This window comes from Pezoporus wallicus, unplaced genomic scaffold (assembly GCF_028554395.1).
Source record: "Pezoporus wallicus isolate ANWC-B61680 ecotype Strahan unplaced genomic scaffold, APGP_CSIRO_Pwel_v1 contig_6789, whole genome shotgun sequence".
Taxonomy (NCBI): domain Eukaryota; kingdom Metazoa; phylum Chordata; class Aves; order Psittaciformes; family Psittacidae; genus Pezoporus; species Pezoporus wallicus.
Window position 1 is genome coordinate 1870046 of NW_026637361.1, and position 27960 is coordinate 1898005.

The 27960-nt window shown below is 38.4% G+C and overlaps 1 protein-coding gene across 1 annotated transcript; it reads left to right on the forward strand.

Moving 5' to 3' along the window:
• The first annotated feature begins 51 nt into the window (after positions 1-51).
• On the forward strand, positions 52-27956 carry ETNK1 (ethanolamine kinase 1). The gene is made up of 8 exons (XM_057405215.1): positions 52-411; positions 13191-13450; positions 14284-14424; positions 15925-16067; positions 22495-22578; positions 23811-23971; positions 26193-26266; positions 27445-27956. The coding sequence occupies exons 1-8, from the start codon at positions 256-258 to the stop codon at positions 27515-27517; spliced, it is 1092 nt and encodes a 363-aa protein (XP_057261198.1). The 5' UTR covers positions 52-255; the 3' UTR covers positions 27518-27956.
• The last annotated feature ends 4 nt before the right edge of the window (positions 27957-27960 follow it).

The window sequence follows — 27960 nt, forward strand, 5'->3', positions numbered from 1 at the left end:
ACTGCCTCACGACCGCAGGCTGCGCAGGCGGGCGACCAGGTGAGCGGCCCAGGGCAAGAAGAGGGCGGTCACCGCCCAGCCCCGCCCGCTGTCCCAGGCTGCTCCGCGCCGCAGCCTGGGGGAGGTGGAGCCGTTTTATCGAGAGCCCAAGTGGAAATTTCCCCCTCAGTTGCCGGGTCCGCCGTGGAAGGGACGCTAGTGAGAGCTGCTTGCCCTTGTTACCCTGTGCCGCGTCCTCTCTGCCCGCCCGCCGCTATGTCCAACTACATCCACGTCCCGCCCGGCTCCCCGGAGGTGCCCAAGCTGGACATCACTGTCAGCGAGCGGGAGGGGCCCGGCTACCGCCAGGGCGCCCTCCAACTCCTACGCCGCCTGCGGCCCCACTGGAGACCCGAGGAGGTGACGCTGCAGGTACGAGAAGGCCGGGGCTCCGCGGGGCCCACGAGCGGGTCATGCGGCAGCCCCAGCTTGAGGAGGAAGAGAGGGAGAGCGAGAGGAAGGAAGGGGGGAGGGCGGGCGGCCATTGTGTGGGGGAGCTGCCGCCTCGCTTCCTTCCCCTCCCCCTCCCTCGTCGCTCTCCGATTGCAGCCCCCTGCGCCGAGCCCCATTTGCCAGGCAGCCCGGCGGCTGGGCGTGTCGGCGCGGCAGCATCTCCTGCCCTCTCCCGGCGCTCCTTCCTCACCGCTCGGTTTCCTCTTCCTCCTTCCGTGCCCTCCGCGATGAAACTTAACTCCCCTTGTTAGTGGAGGGCAGCGCTCTTACCCCCGCTCTCGCCAGGCCACCCCGCCGCCGGCCCGGGGGCTGAGGGTTGCGGTGTCGGCTGAGGGGAAAGGGGTAAACTTCGCCCTCGGTGGGTCTTTGCCGAGCAGGGCGTGTTTGTAACGCGGTAGGGGACTTCCTACCTCCTCCTTGGGGCAGAGAAAGGCAGAGACAGCCGGACGGGAAAGAGGAGAGGAGGGGGCCGGCGGCTGCTGCCATTGCTATTGATAACGGCCGCCGAGATAACGGCCGCGGGGCTGAGGTGCTCCATTGGCGGGCTCCCCCCGTGCCCTCGCAAGTAGTGAATAAGTAAGTGTAAATACAGGCCTTGTATTCGCTGCTGGATTTGGGTTTAGGCTGAGGGTATCGATATCAACCCTGTTAACGGCCTTACATCTTTCAGTCGTGACCATATGCAGGAGTATCGCCACTTAGTCTGTGGTGTTCTGTAGGTGAGCCATCGTTTGTATTTATGACGAGTCATCTGCTCGAGGATTGGCTGCTTTTGTGCTTCTAGAATATACTTAACCTGGCCCTGTACAAGCCTTCAGTCAGTTTACCTGGCTAACGCAGCCTTCGGTTGTAGCCTGCATTTAGTTGAGTGTTTTATTGTATGTTCTTAAACGCTGTTATTCAGCAGTTACTAGTAAGTGGAAGAGTCTTAATTTAGTCAAGTTCCTCTGAAGAGAGCTGCTGGAACTAATTTATATAGGAAAACTGAGCACATTGAGGTAATAGCACAAATACTGACTGAAATTTTCTGAAGTTTGTTGGTAGGAAAAGGAACTTGAGATGTAACAGTCCAGTTAGTATGACAATAAAGTTAATGAGGTTTTTCTAGGTAACTTCTTTGAAGACTGAGGCCATAAGTTAAGCAGAGTCCCAACATCTTGAGATGTAATAAAAATAGCTTTACAACATGTAATACTAAGGGTTATTAGGATCAGTAGAATATTTCGAGTTGGAACGGACCCATAAGGTTCATTAAGTCCAACTCCCTGCTCCTTGCAGGACTGCCTGAAGTTAGGCATGGTTTTGTTCACTCCTCAACAGAATATTTTACCGTCATACAGGAATTCTAATAAATGAAACAAACATTTTCTCAAGGGGGGATAGCTCTAACATTTTGAGAAAGTTCTAGTAGGCTTAAGAAAAAAAAAGGTGCTTCCTTCCTGTGGCACCCTCTTTGGAAGAAGCAATTAACAGAACAAAAAACACTGGTACCATTGGTGTAGAATAAGGGTTAATGTGGTCATGCAATAGTAAAGTTATTAGACTACTGTCTGTGATTATAGGATTCTGTCTAAAAATTGTCTGAGTGTTGCTTAAACCAGATTATTTTATGACCAAAACTTTTCAACTCCCTTTATTTAATTTTGCTCTGTTTGAACAGCAGAAGAGCATCCTGTTCATGAAGCTCATCAGTGGCCTGTTATTTTTAACTCTAGTCTGTGTTTAAACCACTGTGCATACATAACAAGCAAGAATGCATGTGGTTTGAAACTAGTTGTATTATCACCATTGCTGCTGCAATCTGTTACACAGGCATGTTACACATACATCACGCAGCTTGATGCTAAAATGAAGGATGACTGTTTTCAAGAGGATGGAGTGAACAGAAGGTTGGCCTTGGAGTCCCCATACTGGAGAGCCATGTGTTTAGGGGGAGATGAAAGTGAAAATCATTTATTGCATGGAAAATATGTTTGACTAATCTGAAACAGCAGCATCACAGCAAAGTAGACAAAGAACATTGATAGGTGGAACTAACTACTGCTTCCTTTGTTGAACTCTCCTGTTAGCTACCTTTGCACTGGTATTTCTTGGGTCAAGCCAGTTAATAAGAAGTTGAAGAGTCCAGAGTTTGACTTTAAAAAGTTAATTAACTTCTCTTGTAAAAGTTTACTGTTGAGTGTCAAATTGCTTAGTCAGCTAAACAATTCTGTAACAGTGTAGTTAAAAATTTTTAGTGCTTAATCCTTGCTTTCTGTAAGGTAAGTATCTGAAGTCATGAATGTATTTCTGCATTTTCAAACATTTGCATCATAGCATAGAGCTAGCATAGAACATAAATGTATCACTATTATTTTCATTGCATTATTTATCAGGAAGTCCATAGTGTCTGTAAGCATTGCCAGTTATTTGCTGGATCACAAGCACCTCTGCTTTATCTCCTCTGTCTGAAGCTATCGGTGAATGTTGTCTCTACAGTACAGTACAAATATTCAAGTTATCATACATTGGTAAGGGAAAACAAAGTTTTCATGTCTGAATGCTGATCTTCATGTGGATACTTCATGCATTTGTCATCTGAGGAGGTGTTAAGAGCCGAGTAGGACTGTTATATTTTCTAGGGTGTTATACCTTATGTTTATAGGGCATTATATTTTCTAAGCCTTAAATTCTTAAGGTTTGCTTCCTCTGCTTTACAGTTATACAAAGCAATGTCGTTAAAACTATTCTTTTTCAGTAATCACTTTTGGTTCTGATTTTAGTAATAAAATTGTAGAGTTGTTCAGGTTGGAAGGGATTTCTAGAGGCCTTTCTCCCAGTCTTCTGCTGTAGAGCTCACTGCTTGCTAAATCCTGAAGTGGGTTGAATTATGACAGTGGACATGCCAATTTTTGTATTCTGGACAATTCTTTATTAGTCAAATATAAAGATGTAATTGTTAAACTCTTAAAGAGGTTGTATCACCCTTCTGATGAAAAACAAATACAATCACAGTTTGGAATTTATTGCAACTTGATCTGTTGCCCACCTTAAGAACTTTGTTTTTCTTCTGGAGGTGCGTTTTGGAAGGAGGATCTGTATTTGCTTACAGTATGGGAAGCTTAGTTACCATTTCGGTAAGTGTGGATTCAGGAATCTTTTATTCCATGACCTATTTTACATCTGGGAGGTCTGGTCATAATGAAGGATTTAGTAAGTTAATACATAATATCCTTTTTGCAGTGTAATGTTATGGTGCAGGAAAAAAAACAGTATTTTTTTCCATTTTGAAGTAGTTTCTAACATGTATTCTAAATTCTTACTGAGAATAAAGGCTGCTTGTTTTCATTGGTAAAAAGGCTTAGTATTAATATTTTAATTGAAACCATTATTTGGTTAGACCAGCAGAGATATATCAGAGATACAAAGTGGTAAAAATGGTGCGCTAGCAAACAGTGTTCTTGTCCTGGCCCAAACTGGGAGAAGTTTGCAAAAGAAATAAATTCCTTTAATAAGACTTCTGAATCCTGCAAGCTACTTTTATCTCCAGATAAACGTAATTAAGTTTGGGTTTTTATTCTCTGAAGTAATTGGACCTTGCTTGTTTTTTGGTACTGTCTTTGTTGTTGACAAGATGTAGGTCTTTGCATTTATCAACACTTTGCATGACTTTAGTACTGTAGCATTTTTATAATTCTTTGCAAAAATTTGTTTCTGTAGCTATGAAATGTGAAGGTACAAGACAGGGCCATGCTTACAAAGAATTGTACTTTCACCATCAAAACAACACCTTCCTTCCCCCCTCCCCCTTTTTTCTCTCTATATACCAGGTTAGCTGTTTTCGCTTTTTGCGTTTTCTTCCTGACTTGCACTAACTAGCTTTTCCTCAGGCAGTATTTTCTAGCTGCTGCTCTAATTCCTTTGCTTGTGTTGATCCTGGTATTTTCTGTGTAACAAACTGATTAGATTCAGATTTCTGAACTAGTTAAAATACTTCATAGTTTATTTAAACAGACTGAGTGTGGGATTTGAAGCATTGAAATAATTGAGTGAAAACAGAAAATGTCTCTGAGAAGGAAACTAACTTTTTTTTTGCATCTCAGTGTAATTATTTTCATGAGATTTTTTTTTTTTATTGCTTACCTGTTTTTTAGGGCATCACACTCTTAGGCAGTTGTGGAAGTAGTTAAGCCTGTAAAGAGGAGGGCATGAGTTCACTGGCTAACCTTCCGAGGAGCTAATAAATCTAAGTGGAGAAGTGATGAGTGAAAGAAAGAATAAGAAAAGATAAAGAGTTACCGAATGAGCCTCATTGCTGATGTGTTGTGGAAGAAATAAAATGTAATTTGAGATCTGTCTTGAATGCAGTGTTACAGGAGGTGGGAAATGTAGGCAGTGTTAGGTACTATTGAAGGGTGGGTTGGATTCTCCATTCTTACTAAACTACTGTTGAAGTTTGGTAATCTCAATCCCTTGTAAAGGGTTGGTTTTGTGCTGTCAGTGGGTGGGGCAGCAATTGTGCATCTGGTGATGTTTTATGTAATCGATATGCCACATCACAGTGCATGGGGTAATCCAGTTGTGCATGAAATAGGTGTTTGCATTGGTGACTGCTCTAATTATAGAGAACTGGTATTTGCTTAGGCACAGCTTGCATCTGGCTATTTAATGGCATGTATCTTATGCTGTCGACTTCTAACATCGGAAAGGAAGGTAGCTAGCAAAGATGTTCTAGTTCCTGTTTCCTCATTACATGGCCCTTTCAAATTTTTCAGGGGGAGGAGCAGCAAATCAGTTCTTTGATTTAGAATAACATTCAACTCCATTTCTATTAGCTTTCAAAATTTGGAAGAAGGACTTGGGGGTGTTGGTTGACATGGAACTGAACATGAGCCAACAGTGTGTGTTCACAGCCCAGAAATCTAAATATACTGGGCTGCATCAAAAGGAGCGTGACCAGCAGGTCGAAGGAGGTGATCCTGGCCCTCTACTCTGCTCTTATGAGACCCTGCCTGGAGTACTGTGTGCAGTTCTAGTGTCCCCAATATAAGAAAGACATGGAGCTGCTGGAGCAAGTCCAAAGGAGGTCACAAAGATGGTCAGGGGGCTGGAGCATCTTTTCTTTGGAGGCAGGCTGAGAGAGTTGAGCTTCTTCAGCCTGGAGAAGAGAAGGCTGTGTGGAGACCTCATAGCGGCCTTCTGGTATCTGAAGGGGGGCTATAGGGATGCTGAGGAGGGACTCTTCATTAGGGACTGTAGTGATAGGACAAGGGGTAATGGGTTAAAACTTAAGCAGGGGAAGTTCAGGTTAGATATAAGGAAGAAGTTCTTTACTGTGAGGGTGGTAAGGTGCTGGAATGGGTTGCCCAAAGTAGTGGTAAATTGCTCCGTTCCAGGCAGTGTTCAAGGTCAGGTTGGACAGAGTCTTGGGCGACATGGTCTAGGGTGAGGCATCCCTGCCCGTAGCAGGGGGGTTAGAACTAGATGATCTTAAGGTCCTTTCAAACCCCAACTATTCCGTGATTTATTTGTAGTTGTTTTCATCTGTATCGGAAAATCTGTAAAAGATCTAAAACATTTTAAAAGTCTTATCTAGTTATCTGATAATGTTTACTATTTTCAGGTAGGAGAATATTCTTCGGAAACAAGATGAAAAATATGTAATTTGGGACTTTCTTCTGCTGTTAAAGAAAGCTTTCTTTTCATGCATTTAGATCACAACCAGCCCTTACAACTGTAAGGGTTGTAAGGGTGACAACTGTAGCATTTTATAAGAGACTATTGAATATAATTTAAATGATATTTATGTTGGGAATTTGGAGGATGTGAAATGTCAGTCAAGATCTTAAGGGGGGGGAGGAAGGGCAAAGAGATGAAACAAAAATCCCAAACAAAACAAAACCAACCAAACAAAAAAACTCTAACCAACCAACCCCCCCAAGCAAAACAAAAAGACAAAACCAAACTCAAAACAAAAAATAAGAAACCTGCACCATAAGAGCCCTTCCCCCCCACCCCCCTCCCACTGCCACTGCCCTGAGTTCTTCCTTGAAAAAGGAAGATGCCAGGATTGATTATTTGGTAGCCAAAACCATGTTGAAGTAATACTATATAGCATAGATAGTGGTGGTGCTGCTTTCTCCATGCTGCTGTCATGGCAGGGCACCCTAAGAATTCAGCAGGTAGCTGCTAGTTCAGCCTATGGTCAAACTTGCCATAGAATGGTGCCATTAACTTATTGGCTCCCTGCTAGCTTCGGTACTTTTAATGCTAAATGGTTTTTGTTCATGATCATCTGACTATGACCACCAAGATCATGTAGACAATGGCTTTCATCTGATCAGTGTAATGATCTAGAGGATATATTTACAGAGTCTGGAGACCTTTGAGTGATATTGCTTGTAAGTCTTGCTGAATATGAGATTTTACCAAAGGCTGGCATTTTCTCCTAGTTGTACTTAGGCCTTCTTTTTATGAATATCTGCAGAAAGAAGAAATGGAGACATAACTAAGCTTTGTGTCAAGAAATTAAATTCTTGAGAGATGTATACTTGTGGATGTGCCGTTATGGATTATATTTTTCCAAGGAAAAAAAATGAAATTATATCTTGCAGCGCAAACTTGAAGTGTTGTGAGCATTAAAAAAGTGTATATTAAGATCTCCAGGAAGGAATAGACTTTAAATGTGCAAACTTGGGGGGAGATTTGGGCATTATTCCTACTTATGTATGCTGAAACTTCACATAGGTGTTCTGTTTCTACAGCAGCACAATACTGCCTTCTATAGTTCTATAGATGTGGTAACAGCCTGGAGGAAAAAAATCGGTTTCACATCTCTTGTGGGATATGCCCTGTGACGCTTCTGCCTGTTTGTACTTGTTACATGTGGTCGTAATTTTGTTCTCATTCTTCTCATTCTTTTGAACACTTGGAACAGTAGGGCCAGATACAAGTTTATGAGATGGTAACATATTCATTACATGCCTTTTTCAGGGATCTAATAAACTGATCATTGCTGAAAAGAGTGCTTTTAGGGTAAGATGCTTCATGTTCTGGTTGGGTTTTCTCTGCTTTTCCTGGATTCAGTTGGCCTGTCTTGTTTCTACCATGTGCTGCTTTCTAAGACAGCATTTAAGTGACTCAAGTTTATTTCTAGCTTTTTTGCTTTAAGCCTGCTTTTCAGTAAACAGTTTCTGTTTGTTCCTAAGAGCTAGAAAGCCTGAACTTTCAGTTAGATCTGACTAGACTGTGAGCCTGTATAAATATCATTTTCAGACATGTTCTCAGAATTTAGTTTAAGCTTTGCATCACCTCACCTGAAAGTATGTATTACAGTGTGCTAAATATGCAGCACAATAATTTAAGTTTTTACAGGTTATGAGGGTGCCAGAATCTTGCTTCTGGATTTTTTGTGTTGCATCATGTTCTTGGCTTCTGTTGGCCATGTTTTTTAATGGATATCCAGAATTTTCTACCCCCTATTCATAACATTCTGTAGATTCTTCCATCTTTTTCCATGTGGCCTTCAGAGTTTACTGATTATCTTATCCATGTCATCTGAGTCCATTCTCTATGCTGCTCAACTGGTGCTTTTGTTACAGAACTCATGTTTTGCTCTGCTGCATCTCAAGTTCCATTTCAGGCAAGGCATTCTAAGCTGATGCTTTAAATGCTATGGTTAAGGCATTCTAAGTAGGACAAAGTATTATGTTCTTTTACTGGTAGAAAACATTGGATGTTTTCTCATGATGGAATATGGAAATTGTGTACTCTGAATAATGCCTTTAGAAAAGTAAGCAAACTCTTCTGCCTTTTTAAAAAGCAGTAACTAAAATACTCCTTGGTGTGAGTAATTACTTACAGCAGCATGTTACAAATAGATGCTAATAAGTAGAGTTCCTAAATTATCAGTTGAGGGAGTCCAATTTCCTTATTGTGGATTTCTTTTTATTAACACTAATGAGATTTGTTTCAAAGGGATAATAGACCTGTGCAGTATGACAGAAGTTGTACAGTGGCCAGAAGTTTTAACAGCATAAACAAGTCAAATTCTTAGTATTTCTTTGCATCAGCACCACTTAATGTCTGGATTGGGGTTTGGTTTTTTTTTTGGTAGTATCACTCTTTCTGATGACCTTGGAGCCTTGTCTTTTTCATAATACAATTTTTTATGGTGAGAAAAGCAGGCTTTATTAGGTGATTGTTTTATAAGTAGGAAATGGTAGTTAGCACAAGTTCCAATGATTTAAAATAGTCCTCTTGTGTGTTGGAAATTATTGCTTTTGTTTGTTGCCTTTGTCCTTTGATGAAAGACAATAGAATTTCTTTTTTTTTCAAAATCACATAGTGGTTTTGATCCTCCTTAGTTCAAGAGAGATTTCACTTTTGGCCCTGCGACAACAGGATAAGATTTTTTTTCTAGTGCTACATTTCAGTTTTCCTTTAAGTATGGCAGACAAGATACTTTGTAACTTCATTGACAGTGCAATATAAATCACTTATGCAAAATGCTCTTTAAAATTTTTTGAGTTAATTCTGTTTTTATGCTGAAATATATAAGAACCAGTACTTCTACATTGTTTTGCCATATTAAAGTGCTGTGTTGTGTTCTTGGCTCCCCCGTGTGATAAATAAGCAGACTCATTGGAGCACGTCCAGCAAACGGCCCTGAAGAGCATCTTTCCTATGAGGAGAGGATGGGACTTTTTCCCCTGGAGAAAAGGGGACTTGCAGGGATCTTAGTATGTATAAATACCTGATGGGAGGGAATGAAGAATAGGGAGCCAGACTCTTCTCAGTATCCGGTTTCTGGGTGTGGCATAAAATGCATGTGAAGTTCCTTTTGAATGCAAGAAAACACTTTTTTTTTTTTTCCCTGCTGTGGGAGTGGTCAAATGCTGGAGCGGGTTGCCCAGGCAGCTTGTAGAGTCTGGAATTCCTGGAGATGCTGGACACAGTCCTGGGTGACTGGTTTTACTTATCCCTTCTTGAGAAGAATCTGAACTAGATAATTTACAGGAGATCCCTTGTGATCTAAATAGCAATGCACTTAGAAGGGGAAAGGTTATAAATGAATACATTGTATCATAAAGGTAGGTCATACTTGAAAAGCATTTAAGTACTGTCTGTTCAAATTAGGTTAACACTGCTCAAGCACATCATCCCTCTCTTGATACAGCATGTGCATGGCTGCAACGGTATGCTTATGTACATGGAGAAAACTTAAAACATCTGTGATAAGTGTTAAGCAAAAAAATTGGATAGTATGCTAAATGATACAGTATTCTTACTTGCACTAATTAACGTCGTAACAGTTGCTATAAAGACAGTTTAGACAAGAGTCTTCATTACTTGTCTCTAATTCTGGGTTATTAGAATAATAGCTAGCAATAAAATGTGTCCATAAATTATAAAGTCTTAATTTTGAGTCAGTCAGGGCGACTTAGTAAGCAGGTTTATATGAATTTATGGTTACCCTGTATAGATGGAAGTAACCCGATATGCTGAACCTATCTCTGCAAGATTGTGTGTTCATAACCATTTAAGAAAATGAAGGACATTCATATTCTCTGCTATTATCTTTCCTCAGGAAGTTGAGCTATAATTTGTGTTGACAGCTAAACCTTCCCTAGTTCTTTTCTGCATTTATTGATGGGGTTTTTCACCTCATCACATAGGGGTGCTGAGAAAAGCAAGATACAGTAGCTAAAACATAGCATCTTCTGCTCTGAAAGTCTTTTCCTAAATGGGGAGACTGGAGCCAGCTTCTGAATTTTTTCTTTAGGAATTAAAATTGCTTCTAGCGCTTGATTTCTGTAAACCTCTGGGACTTACAGATAAGCTGGTACTTCTGTTTGAGTGATAGTACTTTTAAAAATAAAGCTTACTTTAGGAGGAGTAAAAATTTCTGAATTATGTTTTGCTTTTAAAGAAAACAACACAAACACCACCCCCCCCTCCCCAACAACAAGAAAAACAAAAACAGAAGACCCCAAACGCCCAAATTGTCCAAGGTTCTAAGGAGTGATACCTGTAGAGAAGTTGCCTGTTATTGTCATGTAGTTTTAATCAAAGCATTTCCTAAAGAATGGTGGTAAGTTAAGCTTGGAGGATATCCACCCAAGGAAAAATTGTGTATGTCTTAACTGCATGTTAACCAACTTAAATCTACTTCCTGGTTGTGCTAAGGCAAGGTCCTGAAAGGAGGTTTTGTGCATTGTGGGAAGGTTTAATCTTTTTTTAATTGGGTTTTATTAGGGTTTTGGGAGAAATGAAGTAGAAGAGGCATAACTGTAAACACTAAAGAAAAATTGAATATAATTACAATTGCTGTGAGAACCTCAACTTTAAATTGTTTACCTTTTATGTTTAAGACTGCAGGAGAATGTTCAGGAGTTATGCAAACATTGGTATTCTTGCTTGTGAAGCTTCTCCTCACCTGAGGATCTTAATGGCTTGTCATTAAGTTACTTGCCTAATAGCTAGCATTAGTATGGGTATTGCTCAGCTAGCAAGTTCTTTTTAAAGTGCCAAACATCTGTTTTCTGAGCTGTACAGCTGTCCTGGATTGCAGTTTGAAATTAAGAACTGCTGTGTTACCCTTGCAGGCATCAAGTGGAATTTCAAATGCCTGACTGCATGCAACTGGGTGCATGAAGCCCAATAACTCAGGATCTAGCCTGATGTTTGGTAGAATCTCCGTGAGTTCAGCCTGTATAGTGACTTATTTTAGGCCTTATCATGTGTAAAAGGACAAGCAGCCATCAAGGAATGGGGTATTTTTTGGTCTGCTCTCCCCTTTTCTTAGCTGGGAACTTGTAGTATCCATACCTCCATCATTTTTTGAAAAGCAGTGAGTAGGTTGTAATTAGATAATAAGCATAATGCTCTGTTCTGTGGAAAGTTAGTTGCTTTATCTTCAGTATGTTCAGGAATCAATGGCGAGACTGGTCCAGTAAATTTCAGGGCTTTAAAAATTTCATTTATGTACATCTTGATAATACAGACTTAAAATGCCTTTTCAGACTTTTAAATGGTGTGTACTAGTTATGAAGTACAACGTGAGGATGGTGGGTCTTGTCAAATGCTTTTAAATTTGGCATGGTGCTTGAAGCTGAAGGCTAAGGTCTTGAATTTTAAGTACTTTCTCAAAATTGTAGAGAAGCCAGGGGAACTTCAGGAATTATAGAATCCTAGAATAGTTAGGGTTGGAAAGGACCTGAAGATCATCTAATTCTAACCCCCCTGCCATGGGCAGGGACACCTCACACTAAACCATGCTGCCCAAGGCTCTGTCCAGCCTGGCTTTGAACATGGCCAGTGATGGAGCATTCACAGCTTCCATGGGCAGCCCATTCCAGCACTTTACCACCCTCACAGTAAAGAACTTCTTCCTTATATCTAATCTAAACTTCCCCTGTTTAAGTTTTAACCAGTTACCCCTTGTCTTATCACTATGAATTATTACCTAATGAAGAGTCCCTCCTCAGCATCCTTGTAGGCCCCCTTCAGATACCGGAAGGCTACTATGAGGTCTCTTCTCCAGGCTGAACAGCCCCAACTTTCTCAGCCTGTCTTCATACAGGTGCTCCAGTCCCCTGATCATCCTTGTGGCCCTCCTCTGGACTTGTTCCAACAGTTCCATGTCCTTTTTATGTTGAGGACACCAAAACTGCACACAATACTCCAAGTGAGGTCTCACAAGAGCAGAGTAGAGGGGCAGGATCACCTCCTTCAACCTGCTGGTCACGCTGCTTTTGTTGCAGCCCAGGATACGGTTGGCTTTCTGGGCTGCAAGTGCACACTGAAGCCGGCTCATGTTCATTTTCTCATTGACCAATGCCCCCACGTCCTTCTCTGCAGGGTTACTCTGAATCTCTTCTTTGCCCAACCTGTAGCTGTGCCTGGGATTGCTCCAACCCAGGTGCAGGACCTTGCACTTGTCATTTTTAAACTTCATAAGGTTGGCATCAGCCCACCTCACAAGCGTGTCAGGGTCCCTCTGGATGGCATTCCTTCCCTCCAGGGTATCAACCGAGCCACACAGCTTGGTGTCATTGGCAGACTTGCTGAGGGTTCACTTGATCCCACTGTCCATGTAGCCGACAAAGATTTTGAACAAATGTTGAATTGCTCTCAGTCAGTACCTCAAGGCTAGTGGGAGGATGATAACCACCAAACTTGGAACTGTTTCTGACCTGAGTCTTGCTTTTTAAAAGGAGTGAGTAGTTTAGAACTCCAGGAGTATCTGCACTAGTTGTGCACTGATCAGCAAATACTGAAATTTTGAAGTGCATCAAAATTATTTTTGATTTTGTGCGCCTATATTTATGAATTTTCATATTGGTTTGTTTGGGGCTTTAATTTACAAGCTTTTTAAATCCATCATTTTCGGAGTAGTTGTGTGAAAATTCATTTTACAATACTAAACTTTCAGTTATGGCCTCTTTTATGTAGTATTTCTGTAGTTCACTGCTGCATGTTTTTTTTTTTTTTTTTCCTTCCTCTTTTTGTGTGCTGTACCATGTGCCTAGCCAGGCATGGTAAAAATCCTTGCAATTTTCTTCACCATATTTCTGTATCATAAAGATTTCTTTTTTAATACTCAACCTGGTAATCATCTATTTTGTGAACAAAGGAACAACACTGCATTCCTTTCCTACACATTGAATATACAGATGCAGATTTTAAGTTGCTTATGCATTATTTTTACTTTTCAGCTGTTCACAGATGGAATCACCAATAAATTAATTGGCTGCTACGTGGGTGACATAACAGATGATGTCGTTCTAGTTAGGATCTATGGAAATAAGACCGAGCTCTTAGTAGATCGAGATGAGGAAGTGAAGAGTTTCCGTGTATTACAGGCCCATGGCTGTGCGCCTCAACTATACTGTACTTTCAATAATGGCCTGTGCTACGAGTTCATGCAGGGTGAAGCACTGGATCCAGAGCATGTATGCAATCCAGATATTTTCAGGTAAGCTTTCCATTTTTTTTTAAAATTTAATTATTATTTCATTATTCAAGTCCTGTGATACATTTATGGTGTTCTGTCAGGTCTAAAGATCTCAAGTTTTACTAATATGAGCAGGGAAAAAATATATAAGCTTGCATTAAGTTGATGCTTCACACTCTTGACAGCTCACTGTCCTCTGTTTTAGTTATCATGGTATTTCAGTGCTGAGCAAATGATCCTTGCTGCCTCCCCAGAAGACTATATACTCCTTAGAGGTTTCCTTATTGTATTTAATACCTGCACATTGCCATTATGGAGATCATTTAACATGGTGGAGTTGCAGGAGGCTGGACTTCACTAAGGCAGATACTTCTAGCTCTAATAAGTTCCTTTTGTGAATAGATTCAAAATAGTCTTCCATGCAGTTTGTTAAACTATTAGCGAATAGAAAGTGCCGATGTCTTAAGATTTTAGTTTTAGCATGTATTCAATGTATTTAGTGTTTCCATTTGTTCAGTATTCATGCTGAAATGTATTTCCCTAAGGATGGCAGCTAATTTGAGTCAATTCTTCTAAAGAAAAGTGAGTTAGAATAAACTGAAAACACAGGTGATATATGCTATATACTATAGCAGAACTCCGGTCCCTCTCTCAAGTAGTGTGCTGTTAGTGACCTTTCCAGTCTTGAAAAGTGCTACTCTACAGCTGTGCTGCTATTCAGATTCCCTTGATGATTTTTTTTTAAATATGTCTGTTAAACATGTTGTAGTTATTTTCTGTTGTTGATAGGGGAAAATGCAGTAAAGACTGTCAGATGCATATTAACTACAATAAGCTGAACTTTATTTTTGTAGACTCATTGCCAGACAGCTTGCTAAAATCCATACTATTCATGCACACAATGGATGGATCCCTAAATCTAATCTGTGGCTGAAGATGGGGAAATATTTCTCTCTCATACCCACAGAATTTGCAGATGAAGAAGTAAATAAAAGGTAGGTATTTTATTATGTGCTTTCTTGAGTTGCTGTTCTTTCTGGTGAGGGGTAGAAGAATATATAACAGCATTCTGTGGTAATGCAAAACACTTAACTCTGTCAAATGTTGAGTTTTGTCATACTCTTGTCTACTGAAGTCACTATGTACATATGTCAGATAAGGAGAGTCTTCAATTTGTATATTGTGAATCTATACAGATAGCTCTTGGCTTGATTGGACACTTAAATGATGGTAGTCTTTTCTTTTTAAAGAGCCAATGTAAAATCATGTACTACTTCAGTCAGTTGTCTCAGCAGTATTTGAGAGCCATTAGTCTCAAACTGAAACCTGTGTTCTGTGGTAAATACCAAAATCATGTTTCCTGGAGTTGCAGTAGTACTACTTGTTCCTTCTAACCTGTGCCTCTTAGCCATCCTGTATTTGTTTAGTTTAGGAATTTGTTCAGAACATGGTGATGTAAAAGTAAAGTTAATGAAAGGCTTTTTTTCACCTCCCGGACTCTGATCCAGAGGACGAAAAGATCATTCGAGATGCGCACTCTCATAGAGTGTGAATGATTTTGTCACTGGAGCTTAAGAGTTTAATTACATTTTGGTTTTAGCATCTAGTGTAACTCTCAAGTTGTAAATAAAACTTTTTATTTTTTTTCCTTAGGAACTTAAACAAATAAAGTATTTCTAAGGGTTCTAGTGTCAGTCACTGGAAGATTGGGATGAGAGGAATGGCAAAACTAGGAGCCATGTTTAACCTAAATAAAATTTCTGTGCTGTAAGCTTGATTTGAAGATAAGTTTCTCTGGGAGCGGAGCTCATATGCTTAAGCGAAAACTGTAATGTGGAAGTGTCTGTACACTTCATTAAACTTCATGTCACTTAGGAAGCAGATTCTAGCTTAAAAACATTCTTTGTGAAACTGAAAATCTGATGTCAGCTTCTCTTCTTGCTGGATTCTGCATTGTAATTAAAGAATGCTCTAACAAAGTTGTGTTTTTTTTTTCTTAAGAAAACTGAAAACTTCAGTTAATTGAAAAATCTAGAAGATAAAATGGCTGTTTAATCACATTCCAATAGTTCTGTGGTTAGAACTAAAAATGAAAGTTTTATTTCCTCTGTATAAATACATATAATACTTCCTGTTGTGTATTCTTGTTAAAGGAAGTAATGTAATGTGAGCAAAAAAGCTGATAAAATCCATGCCATAACCCCTTCAATCTTTGCTCCTTTAAAATGCGCAGGATTGTATTCAGGTTGTACTCCTGACTTTTTGTCATGTTTACAGCACAGAATTTTCAGAGAGTTGGGGCTTTTGGTGGGAGGAAGAGGGAAATAATCATTTGACTGCTGTTCTGCCAGGGGCAAGAGTGCCTTGGTTTCAGAGAAGGTATATTGAACTATTTTCATCTAGACTGTTGCTGCAGGTAAGTTATTTCATTAAAAATGCTTGGTGTGGAGCAACTGTGATAAATACTAAGTCTCAAACTTCTTATACCTGGAAAGGTTTCTAAGTGACATTCCAAGTCCTCAAGTTCTTCAGGAAGAGATGGCCTGGATGAAGGAAAGACTGTCAAATTTGGGATCACCAGTGGTACTCTGTCACAATGACCTGTTGTGTAAGAATATTATTTACAACAAGAAAAGAGGTAGGTGTTGAACTAAACAGTAAGTAGTGAATAGCTTTGATTATGCTGTAGTTGTATTTGCTACATCAGTGGTGTTTTACTGACTTGTTCAAATGAACTCAGTTTGAGCTTTTGAGACCCAATATAATGGTAGTGATATCTGTGCAAATGCTTAATTAACTAATTCTTATCTGTATGTTCTCTACAGAGGAAGAATGTTGGCATTCCTTTTCTTTAATCAATTAATTTATTAATCTGCCTGTGTGACTTGACTTCAGAGTACATAATGTTCATGTTAATTTTATTCCAGTTGTGTAGTGTTTTTAGGAAGAAAAAATAATCATACCAGCATAGAAAATAGCCTGAAGACCTTATCTCCTTTAATACATGTATTGTTCTGGTTTGTGATTATGGGAAGACAGTTTCATAATGAAGTATCTTAGTGATACTTAAATTGTGTCACTGATCATAGTATTATTTTTTGCATAAGGAACATAGGCATCTTGAAGATTTCTTTTGTAATTACATACTTTATTTGAACAGTTGTAGGCAATACATGTCTTGGCAAAGATAAATTATTTTTGTTTTTATTCTAATAAATGTAACTCATAATTCATGTTATTTAAAATTACCTTCATTATAATTTACAAAATTTCTGTATAAACCTGGTTTCTTTTATTTCTTTTAGTGGTTTGAGGTTCGGTTACTAAATGAATTGATTAAAGGCAAACTTGTGATACTAAAATGGCCATTGTGCAGTTAAAATGCACAACTTTCCTCCTATTTCAAATACCGGAGCTCAGCTGAGTACAACAAATTTAACAAATTAGATCAAGATTTTATTTTAAAGTGAGGATGCCATTCCTTCTAGTACCTTCATATTAGTTTGTGACAGTTTAGTAAAATTGTTGGTATGGAAGACCAAAGTGCATGAAGTAAATGACTGAATGGAAATGAATTTTATCAGTCATTGTTGGTCTTTGACATCTTAAGCTTATGCACCTTAAGTTCTGAATACAAACTAATACAAATATGCTGGAGTTGTTTCTAGTGCGAAAACTGGCTGTGTATGTATAACCAGTTTCTGCATCAGATAGCACTGAATGCATGTGAATTGAGAAAATAAACTCAGTGGTTTTGAATACAAGTTTCCCTCTGTGTAATACCACTTGTGGAGGGAATTCTTGGAGCTTCTGGTTTATAGGTGTATGTATATGTATGTATATATACAATGCTATTAACATAAATCTTAAATTCTGAGACTTCAGTACCAAACTTCAGTGGGTTTACTTAGTTTCAATGATGGGTTATAGTTCTGCTTAAATAAGTAGGGGAAACATGGAAGGCAAAAAACCCATCAATTTGTGGTCTTGCAGACATTGGAGTTGTGATTTTGCAGTACCAAAAATGGTTGGGGTTTTTTTTGTTTGTTTGTTCTGTGCCTTTTTATACTCTGTGGGTTTTTTTCAGTACTGAAACTGTCTTGAGTTTTAGCATTCCAGAGCAGACCCAATGAGATAAAAGTAATTTTTTATAGTAATTTTTCATAGTAAAACCATGCTGCAAAAAAATAAAGGAGGAATTACTTTAAAAGGTTCATATCGTGATCAGTAGGCTTGACGTTCTTACCTTAAAAACAAATGCTATATGCTTCTCTTTTTGTAAACAGAATGAAGGAAAAAAAAACCCAATGCCAGCAGTGCATCACTTATGAGCAATCCTACAATAACAAGTGTGTGAGTGCTTAGTGTTTGGGGGCAGGGTGGGGAGGAGGAGGAGGTATGTGAACTGCTTTGGCTTCAAGCTGGTTATAAACAGTTTGGGGGGGACTTGAAAACATGAAATAAATATATCAAACTATGTTTGAATGTTGCAAGTGTACTGTATTGTAAAACTTCTGCAGTCTGGGTGCAGCAGGTACTGTTTTAATAGTAACCAAACCTCAATGCCATATGTAGAAAGAATAATTTTTCATTTGAAAGCTGTTTCTTAATAGTGTACTTACTACAGAGCAAAACAAAAAAAGTATCAGTCTTGGAGCATGAATTTTAGAAGTAGAAGCTGTAAATAAATGTACTGCTGGAATTCTGTGTAGCAGAGCAAAAGCTTTTATTTGTATGCAAATAATTTTGCAAGAACACAAAACAGAATCTTTAAAGATGCGCTTCATTAGGAATGGCATCAAACTGTATTAAGGTAGTTAACAGCTTTGGTGATGCTGTACTCTTGCTAAATTTGTTCTCCCATCTACAAAGGCTTCTGTGTATTAAAAAGACCTTGGTGACCCTAAAATAGAATTAAAAGAGAGAAATGGTCTTTGTAAGATTAACTGCTTTTTTCTTCTCAGTAAAGTTCATGCAAAGCTGGTAGTGCTCATTTGGCTTTTCAGAAGCTGGCACAAACAAACTCATTTATTAGTTTTAGAAACAATCTATCACGTTGTTTGTGAATGCTTGATTTGAACATTTACTGAGAGAGGTGTGTGTGTGGTTAAGCTACTATCAACAGATACTAACACACCTGTACAAGGTAGTTAGAATGATTATGGCTTGTCCCAGTGCTTTGCTTTAGACTTTTCTCTGCAGCAAATTAGTCTTAAGTTTTCAGACTTGAAAGAAAAATTATAGTTGTGCCACATACTGTTTTTAAGAAGAATCAGTCTCAGGCTCTTAAATTTTATTTATGAGACTGGAATAGCATGTTGAGTGCTAGCTTCATTTAGTGGAGTTTCACTCATCTGATTTCAATTTGCTCATGCTGTGGCTGAGAACTGTCTTGCTGTTTTGTTAATGTCTGTTTTCAGTCACTCAGGATATGAAAATTTGTGAGTGTTATTTTACGTAACTCATAATTATCAGTGTAATCTAATCTTTGAAGGATATAACTTGGAGATTCGTGTTGGTTTTAATTACAACTGGGACATCAAGATAGTCAAAATATGCTTGGTGCTTGGTACTGCTTATTTATAGACCGTATGTTCTGATGCTCTTAAAGTTTGGGTTGTTTTTTTTCCAGTGTGACCTGAGAGTTTCCAAAAATGTCTGCTGTTTTAAGAGTATTCAAATATTTGCTATTCAGTAAGACCAAGTGTCAGAATTTTTGTCTGTATGTGTATGTGCTCTTTTTGAATGTATTAAAATCACCTGCCAGGAAGTTAAGTGTGAAGGTAGATGGCTAGTTTTGTTATGTTTATTCCCTCTGCCTACCCAATGTTTTCTATGATCTTTGGTAGGAGTCTGTGGGTGCTCAGTGCTTCTGAAGACTGAGGTATGTTTAAGGCTTCTGGTTTTGATCTAAAAACCTGTTTTATTTTGCAAAGCTAAAGTGGGTATTTAGACCTAAAATTATTCTTTGGGTACGTGACCCCTTTGTGAATTTTCGCATGTGTTCATAGCATAGATCATTATCTTTACTGAAGCTGTTTTCTAGGGCCCCAGTGGCTCACCTGATGAACAGGATGGGAGAGAACTCAGGATACGTCATTCTGCTGTGGTAACTACAGCTAGGACTTGCACATTGAAAGTGTTTATCTTGTTTAAATCATTGAAAGTGAAGAGCAGCCAGAAGGTGTCATTGTTCTCTTACCTTTCAGATTCCTGAGATCATCTAGCAGATGTGCTATTGGCTGCCACTTGATCTGTTTAAAAAACTAATTTTGGGTACATGGATACATGTATTCTGTTTTGTATCTTTACATAGTTTTTGTAGATTACATTGCATGTTGCCTATGCTAGGAGACCTCTGGAAGAAAGGAACATGTTTCAGCTTGAAATACTCGATACTCTTGCTATCTCTAGTCCTACTGATAACAGTAGTTTCTTCAGAGAGATAATAGAGCTCAGTTTTAAATCACATCTCACTTCAATAAAACACAGATGCACTTAGAATAGTGTCTCTTGTTGGTCTGTGTGCTTCCGGTGATATGGTGGGATGTACAAGTTCTGTGTACTTAATAGAAACTTCAAAACAAAAGCTAGCTGTTTAACTACTAATCTAAGCCATATCTTTTAGGAGTGACTTTTCTATGTTAAATCTTGTATCTTAAATTGCAGTTTAATCTTTTAACTGTGTTAAAAATAACCTCTAATACCCTGGATATTTAAACAATGCGAAGCTGCTTCTGCTTCTAAAACAAGATAGCTGGGACATGTATGCATTATGCTTTTGTGAAGTAAACTATATATTATAGCAAACTTAAAAGTTTTTGCTTTCTTTATTTCACAGATAGAACTGTGCTTTTTTTTTTATTTTGAGCCTTCATGCAAAAATTAAATGTAAGGTTGAGTTCCACAGTAGCACGAGTCTAAAAGAACAGTAAAAATGCAGGACTTTTCACTGAACTTTTGTCATGTCAAATGAGCTTGCCAGATTTTCATCTGCTACAGATTAGGCATGCCACAGTTACTGCCTTGTGGAGCCATGCACTGTGCTACTTGTGCACTGACTGAAGGCTTATCCTATCACTTTTTCACAAGCATTTATTTCTCCATACAAGAGTGCCTAGTAACAACATCACCTCTATGTAATATCATTTATATCTGGAAGTAAGTTTTAAATGTTACCTGTACCTAAAAGTAGCACATAAGTATGTTCAGGATGAAATTTGCACATGAAATATTGAAGTTTTTCTTGTGTTGGTATTTTTCAAGTAGACTTTTACTTGTGTTTGTATTTTGTGTGAGGGAGGAAGAAAAATACCCCTGTAAATACAATAAACATAAAATATTCAGGGGTTCAGGAGATCAGTAGTGTAGCAGAATACTGACCAGGGTTGGGCTTTATATTTTGACTTGCTTGTAGCTTGCAGGAGTTTCTTCTTAAAAGTACTGCTGAAGAACCAGTGAGAAGCACAAGCATATGGATGTCAAGCAGTGACAGAAGTTAAGCTGTGACATTATTCTAAGATCTTGTTGCCGCTGGTGTAAAATTTCTTGTCCCTTCAGTTTCGGAAAACCTAAATTTTGCGTTGCCAAAAAGATTTCCGTGGGAGGAGCTTGCCACTTTCCAGGCCTCTTTCATGTTGGCTTGTTAGAGCCTAAAAGGTTTAACCTCATAACCTTTAGTAAGCAGTCCTCCTTTACTGTGTGAGTAAGGGTAAACTCTGACTTGGGAGGATTGTGATTAAGTGATTCTTTTTTTTTCTTGTGTGTGTGTTCTGTGATTCCACTTCCATTATAAGTGCTTAAATGAGAAGTTTTATCCATCTGGAAGACATTAGTGTGTTAGTATTTCAAATATGGTAAAGGTGAACTGTGTAGGAAGGAACACTTTTAACAAAGTTGTTCTGTGATAACTCGGGACGTTTATTTGGCAAAACTGGTATTTGATATATGTGATACCCATAAACCTTGAGGAGAGGGCAGTATATTAGATGCTTAGAATTCTTAGTCTAGGAAACATATTAATTACTCTTGATTTCTTTTTTTGACCTGGAATTCTGAAAGCTAGCATTTTTTAAGTCATGCCAAGATTGCTCATTGTAATATGAGGAATATGGCTTTATTGAGTAAATACGTAGGTAGTTGTTAAAAGAATGGGTACAGAGAGGGAGAAAGGTGCAACTAAAAATTGCCCATTTCAGCATAGCAGTTGGAAATGTAAGATTTTAATTTTTAATGTTCTAATGCAAAGAGCTCTTAACTCATTGCTTCCTTGTCTGATGTTTTTAATAATTTTGTTGGTTTCCTTTCAAATACAAGAGCTGTAGTTTTACCTAATTTATCTTGTTAATGCTTTGTTTCATGTGCTGTAAATGTTCTTGAGCAGCTTCAATGCTGTGTTACCCTGAGTGAAGCATTTTCTTCAGCTTCACTACATGTAAACGTAATTTGGAAACATTTGGGGCTGTTTGCTGCTTTAACAGCCCTTGTTTACATAGGAGTACATAGTTTCATAGTTTTGAGGACTTGAGGAGCCTGATGGTTTCTTCAGAGTAGTTTAAGTCAGCTAAAAAAAGCAATGATTAAGAATGGTCTTGCTTTGTAAGTGCAGTTGGAGAAAGCAGGAAATATCAACATGGTGTAATGTGTTAGTCCACTGTGGTTACACACTTTTGTGAGAATAAACAGGACTGTTCTTTTAAGTCAGGGAAAAATTGATGTGCTATTTCTGCATAAAGTTTAAATAGAAGATCCTCTACTGTATTTCTTATTTTAAAGGTAGAGGATGCCCTCATGTGGTAGAAGTTAAAATTGAAACTCTGCTATTCAGAGTTAAGAAACAGAAGTATAAGCTCTAAGTAATTATTTAAAAGCTTTCTTGAATGAATATTCATGGAAGTCTTAATATAAAAATCACATCCTTACCCTGAAATGTCTCAGTGCACACAACTGGGCACAAGTATGGGTGTGTTCTGCTTCTCTGCAAAACTTCAAAGGACACCAAAGGATTAGGGCTATGACTTTATTTGACATGGACTCTGATGTTGCTGCTGTTGTGTCTCACATAGGTGATGTGCAGTTCATAGACTATGAGTACTCTGGATACAACTACCTGGCTTATGACATTGGAAATCACTTCAATGAATTTGCAGGTAAAAGTGGATTTCTGAGGCAAAGGTAAACTGGTTTCATTAAAAAAAAATATCCAAAACCAAACAAAAAACCCCAGTCAAACAATAAACGAAACAAGAACTGAAACAAAACCCAGACAAAAACCCCACCAACAAACCCTAATGCTTGCACATTCGCTTTTTCCCTATCTAGATACATGATGGTATCAAGATGTGTTAATATCTCATCTTGCAGGCCAGTTATGCCCTTCATTTGCAGCTCTACTAAGCTAGAAAAGGGAATATCATGTCCTAAGTTTATTTACTAGTTAGATACAGAGCTCACAGCTTTGACAATATCCTTCTGTGAAATGACACAGCAGAGACAGCCTACTGTAATGAAATACTGTGAATGCATCCCTTGCAGCAGTGTATATTGAGAATATACTGTGTGGTTCTACAGTTGCAAATGGCAGGCTCATGTGGCTTTGCCTGTGCTTTGCCTATGAAGAACAGTTGTGCTTCACCTCTGCTACTCTCTATGCATCCAGTAAAAATCAGATTATTAAATTTTTTTTAAAGCTAAATATAAGTGGATCTGACACAGTAAAGAGTTTAGATATGAGGGAATTGCACTCTTCATAAAAGTAAGACTTAAGAAGAATTTCACATCCTTTGGGAATCATAGCTAGTGGGAGTGGACTGTGACCCAGGTTTGACTTGTGGCAAGACTCCATATGATCTGTGACTGTCTCTAGTATAGGAAGAAAAATAGGTCAGAAGGAGTGGTTATGGAGATAAAACTTGTAATTACACTAATAGTTTGTGCAGAAGAGGTAGACATCTAATACATTTTTCTCAAATATGAGCCTAGTTGGTGACAGTGTATATACATCTGGATTCAGCCTTGGATATTGTTGCATGCAAGTCCCTTTTCCTATGAAATGTAATTTGTCTGACATGTTTGGGATGCCTTTTGTTTCATAATGCAAATACTTTCTGTTGAGGCTTCTCTCTAAAGCCAGAATTGTTGAATCTCCAAATAGAAGTAGACTACATATGTGGCTGAAAACATGTACAGTGCAAATCTTTCTGCTGTGTTGAATGCTCTCATTTGTGTGTGAGAAATTCTTGCCAACATGTAACTGATAGATCAAAGTAAAAATATTTATGCTTATCCATACGTATCTGTGTGTGTTTGGGGCTGGGGAAGGAGGAAGTAGTCCAGTAATGTGATACCATAAGGTTCTAATAGGTATTTTTTCTTTCTCTAGGGGTAAATGAGGTAGACTACAGCCTTTATCCTAACAGAAAATTACAGGAACAATGGCTCAGATCTTACCTTGAGGCCTACAAAGAATATAAAGGGTTTGGCACAGAAGTCAGTGAAAAAGAAGTTGAAGTTCTATATGTCCAAGTCAATCAGTTTGCACTGGTAAGTAACAAACACTTGATTAGAATATTTAATACTGTAGAGAATGCTGCTATTCTGTAAGGAAATGTAATTTCCATTTTTTTTCTGTGTGCTGTATCGTGTAAAGGAAAAACTTAGTGTGTTCTATGGAAAGTTTCTGCTATGTTTGTCAAAACTTCTCTGTAGAATATTCCTAGTGAAAGAGCCAGTGAGCATTCAGAAAATGAGAAGATGGGCTTTTATTGAATATTTCCATTGGCTGGCTATTGGTCTGGCAAGTTCCCTGAGTTGGCTAGAGCTTATGACCTTTTTTCTTGACAGCAAGGTAGTGCTTCATAAAGACCTATAAATCTTCCAACTTTAAAAAGCCTTTTTAAAATAAAATAAAATTTTGTTATAGTAGGAGATATTGTGTTTTAACTATTTTCCATTTTAAATACAGATAACTATATAACTCTGAAGTCTTTCAGTACTGCCATAACTTCACTTGCCTGCAGTGTCTTGGCAAGCAGGGAGTTGCTTTCAGATTTATTTTTGGTCACCTTACTGATTTCAATTGTAGCAAAGTGCTTCTGCGGTTCCTCAGAAGTCGAATAGGCATAGCACTGGGCCTTTGAATGTCCCAATTATGTATACTTTTAGAAGCAATCTTTTGTTTAATTTGTTTTTCAAATTTTCATCTCTGTGGTTTCTGAAGATCCTTTACAGGTTCACATTATTTTTCTTGTTTTCCTCCCAGCAAAACAAGATCAAGGCTAGATGGATGTGATGGGAAATGGTACAGTTGCCCAATAGCTAGATCGCTTTTTCTCTTGAAGAGTAACATGCCAAACTATTCACAGGAGGACTAAGGCTAAGAAGCCAGTTTGGCCTTATTTCAGTCCTCTAATTAATCCAGGCACACTGTTGCTACCCTATTACCTTCCGTTTTCTGGTAAAAGCTAATGATTGCAGTGAGGAAATGCAGTTCACGCTCTAGAAAGATGATTATTAAACAAGTCCTTAAAACTAATAGCTTGTTTGCTGTTACTCTTTAAAAATATCAACTATTACTGTTGAATTCAGCCATCCCATTCACTTAGGAAAGTTGGATATGCTATTAAGTAGGTTGGTTGTCTGTTTAAAAATATATACCATTGCTTTGTCAGTTTTGAACTATGGTTATACTACTGTTTAAGAGGTTAAAGTTGTGTTTAGAGAACAGTTAAAAGACCTGCCTTTGGACCATACATGATGTGCAAATACTGCCAAATGCTCTTGTGTCAGTGTGGGAAACTTTGTTAAGAGAAAACTCAAATTCAAGTGAATGGATGCTGGTGTAAGATGCCAAACTGCTTGCTGTCAGATGAAGCTCTCTAGAGGTACAGGTTAGATTCACATGTACATACAGTAGTTGATATTTCAAGGTGTTTCCAGGTGTGTGTGCATGCATGTGTCTTCTACACTTCTGGTAAAGTGTTAACATGCAAGCTTCAGGAAGCAATTTAGGTAATTGCTGTGAGCAGCTGTTTACTGAACAGAAGTCTGAAGTAATAATTTGTAACCTGGGTGGTCCAATAATGTCTTCCACAAGGAGACTATCAAGCCATTGTGTGTATTTATTCATCTGAAGTATACTAACAAACATATTAATGTAATTTATATTTTCAATCTGAAACTGAGCATAGGCCTCCAGGCTACTTATCTGCACTCATAATGGAAGCAAGTTTGGAACAGAGGAGAAATGTATGATGTAAATGCTGATGAGTCAGAAGCTCTCTTACATAGCTACAGATCATATCTCTTTGTCTAAGTCAGTAATGAAAGTGAGTTGTAGTTCTGATGACCTAAGGGTTGTATTCAAAGATTCAAAAGGATTTTCATATTCTCACTGGAGCTGAATACAGGTCAAATAATGTATATTTAAATAGCAGCAGCAGAAATGATAGCTGTATTTGTGTGTTTTTTCTAATGTAGTGTATATAGTTGTACAATAGCCTACTTAATGTTGCATTTATGAAATAGGCTATTAATTATTTTTCCTGAAAATGACACATGGAGAGTCAGGAGGCCAATGGACTTATTCCTCCAATTGCCAGTAATTGTTTCTTAATACTTTGCCGAACTCTTTGATCAAGAAGTATCAAATAACTTTAAAAAAAGATTGGATTTTGAGACTTTTTACAGATAACTTTCAATGTGAGAATATGCTTACATGTTGGATTTTAATAACATCTTTCACAAATATTTTTTTTCATTTCAGGCTTCCCACTTCTTTTGGGGTCTGTGGGCTTTAATTCAAGCCAAATATTCCACCATTGACTTTGATTTTCTAGGGTAAGCGTGCTTGCTACATATAACCATAGAATACTTGAGGCTGGGAGGTATGTGTGGGGCCACCTAGTCCAGCACTCCAGCTACCAGAAGCTGTAAGGTCTGAGCAACAGACTTGATCAATGTGACCATACTATAACTCTTAAAAATTAAGAGAAAACAAGACGGTAAAAAGCTAGCTGTGCTTTTTGTCACTGAAAGTTCTCTAAATTGGTATGTGCCTCTGGGCTACAACACATGGTGTAGCAAGGCAAGGGACATAATGGAGGAGCAAATGCTTTTGGGCACTGAGCATTATTTGTTGGAGAGACAAAAGTGTGAAAGCAAAGTGGTCAGTGCACTGTCCTGTGGCAGACACAAGACCTACGTTTCCTATTGCAAGAGTCAAGAAATGGGGCTCTTGTACAAAACTGCTCGTCTGTACTACTTATTGCCTGGAATGTTGATCTTGGAAATTTTGAATATTTTTTAAAGAGTCTTTATAATGCCAATGAATGTGAAGTTTTATTTCCTGAGATGCTGGTTAATGGTGTTAGCCACTAGGTAGATGTGTGTCTTGGGCTTTTTTTAAAATGGTCTTTCATGACCACAAGCAGATGGATTCATCTCTCTACTGAGGACTGGGCAAGGTGATAAAATAAATGATTTAGCTTGGTATAAGATCCCACTTCAAAATCTTTTGCACTGACTAACCCAGTTTATTAGGCTTAGTTGTGCTATTTTGTAATTGGGGCAAATGTGAATTTGTTCTTGTGATCAGTTATTCTTAAGTAGAAGTACTTGTCACCGCTAGATGGCAAAACAACCCAAGCTAAAGCAGAGGTGGTAGAGCCCAAAGGCTTGTCAGTTTAAAGTGTTTTTTTGCAATAATCAAGATCAGAATTATCTGGAATTGCAGTTGTCAGTTGTTGAACAGTCTATTAAGAACTATTAAATGGGAAAGCACTACCTTTGATAACCCTGGCACAGCATCTGTTTTGCAAACTGCAGCAAGGTGGACCAGGGGTGGTGGTGAGGAAGTACTGTAATATGGTTGCTGTGTTCTTAATTTCTTCGTTTGGCAGCTGCTACAGGTTAGTGTTGGAAACAGGGTACTGGGTAGTAGGTGGACTTCTGACTAGTCCTAGCTATCATGTAAGGAGTTACCTGCTCTTAACTTCAATCTCTCGCCCTTTAAATAGGTATGCGATTGTTCGCTTTAACCAGTATTTCAAAATGAAGCTGGAGGTCATGACATTAACTCTCCCTGAATAATGAAGAGGAAGAAACTTACCAAGTGGATAGAAAACCCCTGAATCTTTTCTAAGAACAGATACTGGAAAAAAAGCTAAACATTTGTTGAAGTTCTGTTAATGCTCACTTGGTTGTTTTTGCTTTATAAATAATGCCTCTAAACAGTCCTTCAATGTTAAATTTAATATGAAGAGCATACGTACTGCTGTTGATATAAAATGGATTAGAAACTTGCTAAATCTATGAAAAGTTGTAGAAATGGCAATTTAATCCTTTGTAATTTAACATGTTGTATGTGAATTATTTATTATAAGTTTAACATGATTCCATTGCTGCTTTCATCAGGTTTTTTTTGTAAGAGTTGGGTGCAGACAGTGAAGTTGTTCCAAAGGATTCATTTAACAACTTTTATTTTATTGAAGTTGTGTTAACTTATATTAAAGAAAACATGGTCAGAGAATATT